This window comes from Anarrhichthys ocellatus, unplaced genomic scaffold (genome assembly GCF_004355925.1).
Source record: "Anarrhichthys ocellatus isolate YVR2014 unplaced genomic scaffold, GSC_Weel_1.0 scaffold46, whole genome shotgun sequence".
Taxonomy (NCBI): domain Eukaryota; kingdom Metazoa; phylum Chordata; class Actinopteri; order Perciformes; family Anarhichadidae; genus Anarrhichthys; species Anarrhichthys ocellatus.
The window spans coordinates 2,731,705-2,743,531 of NW_022280076.1; the positions used below are offsets into that span (position 1 = coordinate 2,731,705).

Here is an 11,827-nt window from a genome sequence, read left to right on the forward strand (position 1 = left end):
TTTGCCTCTGACATATTCATCTTTCCCATGGATTGACCCACATGGTTCACCCCGTCCTTGCGAGGTGGCATGCGCTCGTTGATGCGGTCTAGGCCCTTGGCCTCCGCAAAGCTGGCGATCTTGTGCTGGGGGGAGAACCCGCGGATGGCTGAAAGGAGAAAACACATATAACGGTATCAGGCTCACCTTGAAGTGGCACAGTCTCAGAATATTCCTGATATCATGTCATATAGAGTATTTCCCCCCTAAAATAGCAATCAGGGTTACATACTACCGGTTAATGCCATTCAGTTATTGCTGCAATTTGAGACCTTTGAAACAGATTTGAAACAGATTCCTTGTGGCACTTCTTTGCCACACAAACAACATAAAAAAGCCAAAAACTGAGTTGTAAAAGTCCTTGCCTGCATGCGGCATAAGTGTTTAATTGAAAGGAGCTGCTTTTTTGTTTTTTGGAGGCATCATTGACATGTTATCTGCATGTATAAACTGCTGCTTACTGCTACAGGAGGTGCAGATTAACATTGTACAGTCCATCAACTCATACACTGTTTTTTTACACATTTAAAACTTAAAACTCCCTCAGTTTACTTACCCCACCCCAGCATTCAGTTCCAACAGAAAATACATTGAATAAGAGGAAAGATGTCCACAAAGTCCTGTGACTTGAAGCATTTGTATCATTTGTTTTCTAAATGATCCAAAAATGCAGCCAACTAACTAATCCACATTGTGATAAACAAAAGACACATTCCTAAACAATGAATGTCTACAACTATGTAAGATATACTGTACATGTCAATTAAAATAGATATTTGTGTTAGTACTGTAAATTACTGTCTAATAACCGAAGCTTCCTGGTTAGTGAGCAATGATTACCTTCGACATATCATGAGGACCTGAGGCTTCATGATGCGTATTTCATGTCGATGCTCTGGTCTGTTTCTTGTTCTTGGGCATGCAACACTTTTTTAGGACCAGATGGAGGCCATTTACAAGCCAAACCAAAAACAATGCATTATTGTAGTCATGCATCTCTTAGCAGCACTTGACTTTGCAGTGTTTTAATTTATCATGAATGTGCCTTAAAAAGCTGTTTTATTTTGCCTTTCCTTCCCTTTTTCTTCCAGTTTCTAATGACCAAATCCAAACAATCATTGTTGGTACTAAGCCTCTCTGTGTTGGTTTCGGCAGTGGGTGAGGGGCCTAGGACAATAGTGTATTAAGTGTGCAACATCCTGTGTTATCTCCCCACTTCCCCCTCCCTCCTCGGTACCTCGACCAAACAGTGACGAGAACACAATCCCTCACCAGCTCCCCACCCTGCAAGTACTGCTAATTGTGAGATGTTTTTCCTCTTTACAACTCAGGCACCCATTAGAAAAGAATAGCCATCCAGGCAATCCCGGGATCAAACTGTCCTGTGAAATGTTTGAGATGCTTGATGGGAGTTATTGTTGTGTGAGCTGTTGTGTGCATGAAGTGTTAGTGGCAGGTGACCTCTGCAGCACGACACCCTGACAATATGTGGAGGGGTGGAAGATGGGGCAAAGGTTTACCTTCTCCATCCTCATCAGTCGGCTCGATGGCTTCAATGGCTTCAATGGTGGCTGAGGGAGTGGAGGAGGGGAGCAGGTTACTCCCGATGAAGCCATGCAGATGTAAAATGCAGCCCCGGCGAACAGGCGGCTCATGTGAAGCCAGATGTGATATACATGTTCACTGGCAATGCAGCCAAACTCAGAGGAATATGCCATGCTTTAAATACTGAGAGAATTAGTGTCAATCATGGGTTAGGTATGAAAAATAAAAAAAATAGATCCAAAGAGAGAGGATAGATATATTGAGACAGAAAGAGTAATAGATTGAGCTGAGGCTGCAATAGACTTTAGGTAAGAGGACAAAAATGACTTGTTCTTACTTTGCACTAGATCTTTTAAGAGGATTTCACAAATTATTACATTTTGAAGTCAGTGTAAAATAATAGCTTGCTGTCAGCACACCAGTAGTGACACGTTGATATGAATCCCACCGCTTTTCTTGGCAAGAATCACCCTGTGTAGCATTCAAGTGCTAGGATTGGCCCGGCGTCCGTGCTCGGCAAGGTCACAGTAACCTGATTTGTTCAGCTCCTATGCCCTGACCAGTGAGCTATCCTGACCCTAACTACTCGAGGTCAATCTCGAACCTCAACCAATCGTCTCTGCAGGGTGGGTCTTACCAAGAAATGTAGTTGGATTCATAATTACGCAGTCGGGACCAACTGGAAATACTTTTTAACGCTGAATCCAATGGCTCTTTGTGGTTGCTTGTACTGCCAATCCCACTGTAAATCAGCATTGAACAATTGAGAAAACTACAGAGAGACTTTCTCACATTTGATTGACCAAGCTGTGTCCAGAATGTGATTGAATAGTAGACAAGTGAGAATTGGATTTACATGTTGTTCTGTGTCTGCTGGGTGTCTAAATATAGGCATTTGTAGGCTGACGCGTCAGCTGTAGCAACTTAGTTAGCCTATAGGGCTATGTTGGTGTGAGTTCTGCAGACAGAAATATGGAAAGGCAGTTTTGTTTTTTCTTCCATAGCTTAAATGTGGTTAGAGCATTGCTAAGAGGCTAAAAAACAAAGCTTGCATGGCTGCTCTACATTTAGAGTTCCAGGTACGGAAGTTAGAGCATCTTTAGCGTCCGTACTGTGATCATATCCACGTTAAACGGAGTATTTGAGGGTTGTACATGTGGGATTTACGTCAAATCCTGTGAATTTGATCTGAAGGCACAAAAGTGGGCGGGCAAAGAATGTTGCTCCGTACAGAGCTACAGAGGACTGCGGTCCCACACACTCCTCCCTTGTCGCTAAAAGCTGCAGATTGACTGATGGATGGATGTGGTGGTAGACCAATTGGAAAACACAAAGACATTCTTTTTTTTGTTATTTTTTGCATGTATTTTTAAATAGGTGCACAATATGACTAAAAGGGTTAAAGGGGCATTTTTCATTACATCTCAACTTTAAGTGACAGAAGGAAAGAGAGAAAGAGAGAGGTAAGGCCAATGGTAGGACTGAGAATGGTTATGAAAATAAGATGGAGTAGAGGGTAGAGGAAAGGCTTATGCTGATCCTTGTACTCACCACTCTGCAGTGTCTGTTTGCCTCCAGAGAGAACCCCACTCGGCAGCATGCCAGTGGGCGTCAGGCCTTTAAGTGTCAACACATTTTCACTCTCCTCTCTGCAGGAAACACACAGGCAGGCAAACAGGTCACAAAACTTCACTGAACCCGGATCACACTGGAGAAAAGAAACTTTGTGCCCCCATTGTGACAACAGTGGATGCACACACTCACACACATGCACAGACAGAAACACCTGATACCGTTTCAAAACGTGAAAATATGCAATCATACTGACATTCACATATACAAACATAAAGTCTACCTGAGAACTGAGAACATTTTGGCCATTTTCCCAATAGCACGGATCTTGTTCCTGATCACCTCCTTGCGTGCTGCAGCTGCATTGGCTGCAAAGAAATACATAGACATACTGTCATTATAGGCTTCTCTGATGCAACCGATGCACAAGCCTATATAATGCATGAGAAACTTGTCAATACATGTTTCTTGATGCATAAGCTACTGGGATAATAGTCACGTTTATTGTAAAGCACACTGTTATTATCGGCCATTGTAATGCATTAGACACTGTAATTATATGCCCATGTGACTCTATACTGCAGACTCATAGCCTCCATGTAGTGAATCAGAGATTCTCTGATGCAATAAACATTGTCTTAGTTATTTAAAGCAATACAGCACAAATCTGTATCTTTTTTTCTGATGAACCACACGATACTGTTACAGTTTTAATTTACAAGATCACGTGACAATTTACTGCATGTATTGTAACAACAATGGATTCAAGCCAGTGTAAAAAAAAAAAAAAAGGTGATGACATCATTAAAAGCACATGAAAGGAGAATGATTTCACGCCTGATTTTCTCTCATGCCTGTTAGTGATCAAACCTTTAAACAAGTTTGGCACAAGCAAAGGAAGCCCAAAATCCAGCCCAAGTATGCCGATCTCCTTCCATGAAAGACCTCCTACTGCCTGGAGTCTGAATGTAACCCACAATGCAAAGTATAAATGAGACATTATCAAGTAAGTATTTACAAAACGTCTTACCATCAAATATCTCATCTTCATCATTCATCATGAGTTCATCATCAGAGCAGATGCTCAGCACATTCACCAGCATTTCTGTGACTGGGGAAGAAATAGAGTAAGAGGGGAAGTCAATTGAGCGGTCAGCCACGAAGATGACGGATTAGGAGGTGATGTTGTATTAAAAACACCTGCCACATGTCAGAAGACGTTTGTTCTAGAAACGCTTGATACCTTTCTCTCCGACAAATGGCAGAGACCAGGTGAAGACGTCCATGAAGTTGGGCAGCCAGTAGGGATGTGGTGAGCAGTTGAACTGTCGGATGTTCATGACATTATTTTCATATTTCAGTACAGCAGCTGTCGGGGAAGAAGAAGAAGAAGAAGAAGAAGAAGAAGAAGAAGAAGAAGAGGGGAGACAGTAGAGTAACATTTAGTCCATATAGTCCCGTTAATAGCCTGCTACGAAATAATAATGCTACTTAAATAAAAATATTTAATAGTATCAGATGTCTTTTGCTAAAAAGAAAGTTATAATGTGGTATACAAATTCATAAATGCTCTCTTCAAATGTATTCATGCTCAGTGATGTTACCCTTTTTAATATTTTTTGTACATGCAGCATGTGTGAGAGCAGACACAGAGCAGAAAATGAGACATTTGACCACTAGATGGCCTAGCTGAGGCCAGGGATTGCTGACACTGTTACATCAAGAGGGATAAAGCCACATGGAGATAGTCAGCGATGCCGACAGTCCCTCCCACGCTCCCCATCTCCCATAGCCCATAGCAACCAAGACACAGATCTGAGAACACAAACAAACGGGGGCACCCTGATGCATTCTCATGCCTGCTCACAAGCTAGATGCAGATACATTAACCCGTACACTCCAGTTTGTGCTGTTAAAACCATTTTAATAGGTAAGTCAAAGGAGCCCATGGTAGTTATTTGTATCACTTGTGAAGTGTTTTTCATGAAAGCTACCCCAGATGCAGTAGAAAGGCCTCGAGATGCAGGTGTTGCAGAGATACTGCAATCGGAACATTTAATCTAACAGCAAAGTCATGTCTCAAAGCCTGCCTGTCTACTTTACATAGCCAGAGAAATGATATGATGTATCTATGGAAATATCCAGGAATGTTAATATTGGCTGGACCGCAGCAAAGCTCTATAAACGCGTTAGTCGGTCACTGAGTGAGTGATGAAGTTACACCATTGGTCGGTTGAGTTGGAGTTTCTCAATTGGCCATTGCTCTTTCAAAATGAGTCCAACTGTTTTTCCGTTGGTGACGTCTTTGCCTCAGCGATCAATCATCTGATCCACTTCCTCAATGAAATGTGATTTATTGTCTACCTTCTCTGTTAAATTATCATTTCTATAATATATTTTGTCATTTTTCTTGACTTTCTCTCATTTTGTTACATTGTTATTATTGTTATTATTGAGTTTCTTATGAATACCATATGTCCTGATACAATGATTAATCAATAATAAGAATGGATTCATATTTGTTGTGTTGTATCCCAGTTTCATTGTTTTTGCGTAGTGTGGGCGTAGCGAGTGTGTGGTTGAGCGAGAGGGAGAGAGTGTTGCTCTCGGCCCGGAGAGGAAATATTCAGTTTACTGCCGCTGACTATCCCACATTGAGCATACACGTTCAAGCCAAACACTAGGTCTCTGCCTAGTCTTGTTTGACATCGCTTAAAGGTGCAAAATATGAGATAAGGAGCATTTTCTATTGCCCCTCAACGGCTCTCAACATGTTGACATGTTGAGCCGGCGGCTCGCAGCTAACGGTGCCAACAGTACAAACATCAGCACAGTGCTGTCAGAGTTAACGGTGTTTACCTGAGAGGGAACCGGACACTTACGTTATGACATCGTCGGTCCAGATAGCATTATCAGCTGCAAGCAGAGCAGAGCAGGGTCCGTTGGCTAACCAGTGGGGCACGCTCACATGCACTAACATGCACTAAAAGCACGCGCAGCCAGTCTGGCTATGTCAACAAATCAAGGAGAAGCTTGGATAAGAACACACACAGAGGGAGAGTGACTTCGTACTCCATCGATATATTTACATTGCAAATTGGTTACTGCTATGTTAATGCTCTGAATGTCGAATATGGCACATTTAATATCATTCAGACCCGTTTCTGTGACTCGAGAAAACACTGTGCAAAGATGTGATACGGATGCAAGCAGACACAGAGGACAGACCTGCAAATGGAAACAACAAACTGAATCAAAGACGAGTATAAAATGAAGAAAGAGATTTTCTGACCTTTGTTGTTGTAAACATCCAGGTAGTTTGGTGCTGAGAAGATGGTAATGAGGGATGGGAATCCAGTGGTCTGACTTTTGCGGTACATCCGGTAGCTTTGGCGGTCAGGTGGAGGTGGAGACAGAAAAAAAAGCAGAGCTTGTTTTTATATATGTAAATGTGTGTCTATTTGTGTTTGTGTGGATATGTGTGTCTTGTAATGTGTGTTGTAGGGATAACGTACCCTGCATCTTGTGCTTCATGAGCTCGAATAATAGATAATAGGTTATTGCTCTGCAGGAACTCGCATACAGCTGGATAACTGGAAAAGATTTAATAAAAATGGGGTTTAGAGACGTCACTGAGAATGCTTTTAATGTACTGTAATATTAAAAAAAGAGTATGACAGAGAACAAATCAATTAAGCACACAGAATTTTTAAAATATTTTCATTTCCACCACACAACTGAACTTCATTCATACTGCAGGTTACTAATTTCACATTCAGTTTCACTCACCAGAAAATGAACAAAGATGTATCACTCGTGAATGCATTCATGAAAGCCTGGCTGAGGATGATGCAAGGGTGTGAAAACCAATCCAACAACTACCTGTTGCAGTTAAAAACAAACTAACCCCGTATGAGCTTCGGTTGGAGCTTCCTGCCCCCAGCTCTAAGCTGACAGGAAATGTGCCTGAAAGGAGGGGAAGCCTGCGAGGTAGCTCAGCCAAACTGAGCGCGATGCTACACTCACACATGACATAACATATAAGCAACCCATACGTATATATCCAATGCATATATTATATCATATTTCAAGTTGTCAAGTCATAATGTTGCCTCAGGACAACCTTTGGAAAGTAATAATATTGTTTGCCACACCTTTCCTGCTGCTGCGGTCCAAATTTCCCAGGTCCATTTATCTTGTCATACCGTTTCTGTGTGTAGTGGTAAAATACAATGCGAGTATTGAGGTTTTTTCTTGTTTTTTTGGAATATATATTTCACCTTATATTATTGCAATTGTTTTTGTTCTTCTGATGATTTTGATCCCATTGATCTTTTCTGTTCCATTAAGTATTTTATTGTGATATTTTTGATCAGGATTTGTTGATTGGGATTGTTATCTCTCCACTGGCTGCATGCCGAAGTCGTCCTCCATGTTTGTCTGGCCAGATGGACAATGAGCTGTCCCACGGAGAAAGATGATAAAAAAAAAACCACATGACTTCCTATCTGACAGTTCAGACTATTGCATAGTGATGGAGCAGATATGGAGCAGATGTAGGACCAGAACTTGTCTCCAAAGAAAAAATGAGAACGTAAGATCCCGCTGAAAAACATCCGACCTGTGTCACACAGGAGGGACATGTAATCAGAACTGGGACACTTCCAGCTGCAGTGTGAATGTAGCCTTCCATTTCGCAGCCCTCACCACAGTTATATAATACCTAGAAGGTTGTGTTATGTCATTCACTGTATCTTCCCTTCAAACTATGTCTCCTGGGTTAGAGGAAAAAAAAGATTATGAATTACAATTTGATTAGCTCTTTTAAAATTGGAATGCCCTCAATTCAGAAACAACTCAATCTGTCTTAGTTTAAGTCCTTTGTGATTCCTTTATTTCTTCCAGCTGCTGTAATCCAGATAAACATCAGACAAGATAAAATGTCCTCAGATCCGTCAGTCGTTAGTGCCAACCCACTTACAAAATGATGCTGCTAACATTTGCTTGATTATTTAATCAAACTATCTTTAACTATCTTTCTAGGAAATGTATTCTTTAGCGACTTTGATAATTGTTAATGAGGTTGAATGAACACTGCATAATATATGTTCACTAACAGCTGTGCAGCCTGTCAAAATAGTGCTGAACAAAGCGCTAATGAAGAAGACACTTACAGATGCTCTGGGTGAAAGCTTTAGCCAAAAGCACCAAATGTAAAATATAAATCATACACGTCCTCGACTGCACTGCAAACACCACAGATTCTGTCGGTGCAAGGCTTTCGCACATCAATGTTCACTTAAAAGAGTTCAATGGGACAAATTGAAAGACTATTATTAAAGCTATCATTTAGAGATGTGAAAACCTTTTAGTCTCAATCTGCTAATTACTGTTTGCAATGATCCATATTCACTTATTCACTTATTAGTACAGCACTGCAGATAACTAATTATTTTTGTTTTCAATTAATCTGCCAATTTTTTTTATTCATCTATTATGCTGATAAAATATCTTGTGTCGTTTGACCAACAGTCAGATATTAAATTCATTTGTACATTACATTTGTCCTTCATTAATGATCGTAAATGATAATTCAAAATTATTGATTACTTCTCTGACCATTGACTGATAATCAACAAATGGCTTCAACCCCCGTCACTTTTATTTTTTCCAGACCTACAGTAGCATACAGTACATGCTCTCCCAGCAACAGTCCACTTTCTTACAGTCACTGCCATCCATGCACCCATCAAACTTTCACAAGTGTAAAATATTTAAGTGCTCAAAGGTTTGTACCGGAAGAAAAAAACAAGGAGGCTGCTGTGTGCCCTGAGCACCTGGCGAAACTGTGCCATCCTCATATATCTAGGTCACATGGCTAATATTCCCTTGGTGGCCAGTATATAAATTACAGGAATAGCTGCGTTACACACTAACATGGATATGCTGTAACCCTTTCCACTATGGCTGACAGTACACCCTGCTAGAACTGTAAAATGTAAAACACACCAACGGTGCTTTTCTGACTTAGAAATAAGGGCAATTTTTGCATTACACTTTTCTCACAATTATCTTTTGCCATAGCTATAAAGCAGTATTTTCTGTTCCTTGTGCACAGTACTGGCACAAATGTCATGTAATAACATAAAAATACAGATCCCACCGTGCACTATGTACTAATTTATTTCTTGGTCCGCTCCAACGGTATTTATTGATTACTGCGAGGGAACACGGTACACACACATTGCTTGCCTGCGGCTCACATTCCTTCTCTCCCCTTTGTGAAAACACACAATTATGTGTCGGTGAGCCTGTGAGCGAGAGAGAGAGCGAGAAATCTGACAAGTTGAGTACGAGCGAAGGAGACAGAGAGAGATGGAAGTGCTGTGTTGTGAGTGTGAAACTGAGAGGTTTTTTCTTTCCCTTAAGAAAATCCATCTGTCGGGGCTGGTGGTCATCACATTCATCGCCCCCGATATATAAAAACTCTTAAACTTTAATTACTGAGCAGAATCATATTTTGTAATTACAATTACTGCACAAGAAATCAGACTTGCTTCATTTTTTAAATAATACTATATGTTCTGACAAGGTTACATATTGTGTAACTTAACATGTAGTGTAGCCAGTATTATATGAAATAGACTTAATACAAAGCCTTATGTGTTAAAGCATTACAGCATCACTACATAACATCATCAGAAGTCTGCAACAGTGCTTCCAGATGAATACGATGTATGATATAAAAGCTTCTTTAAAACACTGTTTTAGTATTTTTTTTATCTCATCAAAAGAGGGGGCTGGAGAATCTCCTATTCCAACAAGTCTTCTACAATATATCCGTTCAGTTGTTGTCAATATAAAGATACAATTTAATAGAAAAAACCAAGAGCAGCCCGGCTTGGCATGTACTGTAGAAAAGGATTTTACAAGTTACGTCTATTTCTAACATTCCTCTCAGCTCTGAGGAACAAGCAATTGCATGGCTACGTGTGAACAATGCTCGGTATTGATTTAACACACGTAGAGGGAGTCAAACAATACTGGCCAATGCATCCGTGTGTGTTTGCGTGTACAGTTCATGTATTGGAACAATCAGTCATTGTCAGTATAAAGCCTAAAGTCAAATAACCAAACTATATTTGATTGTATTTTATAGGACCCGTTTTTTTCTCAAACACATACATTTATCTCAGATGGAGATTTTCTTGCATTTCCCCAAAATCCCCAGGATTCTCTGTGCTGCATACATGCCGTATAGTTGGCAAGAGTCATAATGATGGAGAGGTAAGTTTGAGAGTGAAGGCAGAACAAAGCCATGGGGAGATAGATGACTATTATAGCAGCATCCTCCACACATCTACAGAATAATCCTCACTAAGCTCCTCTCTCACAGTGAATAGATGGTTTCTCATCGGTGACCGTTTAACAGCAGTAAAAAGGGGAAGTTAAGACTCAACAACTGCTTCTTTTGCTTTTAGAAGAAGATAGAATAGAAACCCTTTTTATTGTCATATACATATACACAAAATTTGACCTCTGCATTTGACCCATCCCTGTAGGGAACAGTGGGCTACCAATGACAGGCGCCCGGGGAGCCGGGGGTTCAGTGTCTTGCTCAGGGACACTTCGACACATCCCAGTCGAGGATCGAACCGTTGACCCTGCAGTTACCAGACAACCCTCTTAAGCCAGTGAGCCACGGTCACAACAGTTTGCTTTTGTAAACTCACAGTAACAAGGCGATCTTGCCTCTGTGGAAATGTATACCATGAAACAGAAAAGTCTGCACTTAACACGTCAGTGGAACTTTTTCATCATGAGGCAAATGTCACCCTTGACCAGTGGTGTATAAAGTACCCAAAAGCCATACTTGAGTAAAAGTAAAGATACCTTACTGGAAAATGACTCCAGTAAAAGTAAAAGTCACCTATTAGAATACTACTTGAGTAAAAGTCTTAAAGTATCTGATATTTATTGTACTTAAGTATCAAAAGTAATTTTCTGATATTAAATGTACTTAAGTATTGAAAGTAAAAGTACAAGTAAATGCTGTTAATAAAAAAGCAAAGGGTCAGAATTTTGAGAATTATGAAGTTTATTCTTTTAAGTGCTGTGGCACCATGACCAAGGACATGGAGCTGTGTTGAAAATAATTGGGTTGGCTGTGATCCATCCAGGAGCAACAATGTTCAACGTAATATATTGTACATAAGTATACTTTTGCATCTAATATGAACTTATCATCATAATTCTACTAAAAGCAATATGACACTATGAAGGAGTTGTAACAGTGCGTTTATAAGTATGCTCATTCCAACTAGAGGATGTAGAGGGCAAATGCATAATATTGTGTTCAGCAAAGAATATCCACTTGATGCATCAGGTCAGTGTTGTGAGAAAGGACGCCTGCCTTGTAAACTCCTATGGGCCTGATTTGAACACAATAGGCAAAGGTTTTGCTCAAGCTGAATCTGCTACCATCATAACTCCATCTGATCATCCACTAAATGACTCAAATATCAAAACATGATCAATACTAAAGCAGCACCGAAAGTAACAACCCAGTCATTACTGGAAACTGAAAAATGTCCTGTTCATCTTCAAAAGACAATTCTACTACATGTAGCTTCTTTACATTCTATTAGAATGTAAAGAAGCTACATTGTAT

The 11,827-nt window shown here is 40.3% G+C and overlaps 1 protein-coding gene across 1 annotated transcript in view; it reads right to left on the minus strand.

The window, feature by feature from the left end:
• Window positions 1-1,213: 1,213 nt before the first annotated feature.
• Window positions 1,214-11,827, minus strand: part of LOC116395389 (serine/threonine-protein phosphatase 2B catalytic subunit alpha isoform-like) — a 25,529-nt gene continuing 14,915 nt past the window's right edge. The window contains exons 7-13 of the mRNA XM_031869258.1: window positions 6,672-6,749; window positions 6,449-6,543; window positions 4,400-4,525; window positions 4,187-4,267; window positions 3,440-3,524; window positions 3,136-3,233; window positions 1,214-1,610 (exon numbers count right to left, since the gene is read on the minus strand). Coding sequence (XP_031725118.1) covers window positions 1,486-1,610; window positions 3,136-3,233; window positions 3,440-3,524; window positions 4,187-4,267; window positions 4,400-4,525; window positions 6,449-6,543; window positions 6,672-6,749 — 688 coding nt within the window. The 3' untranslated portion in view covers window positions 1,214-1,485. The remainder of the gene's footprint in view (window positions 1,611-3,135; window positions 3,234-3,439; window positions 3,525-4,186; window positions 4,268-4,399; window positions 4,526-6,448; window positions 6,544-6,671; window positions 6,750-11,827) is intronic.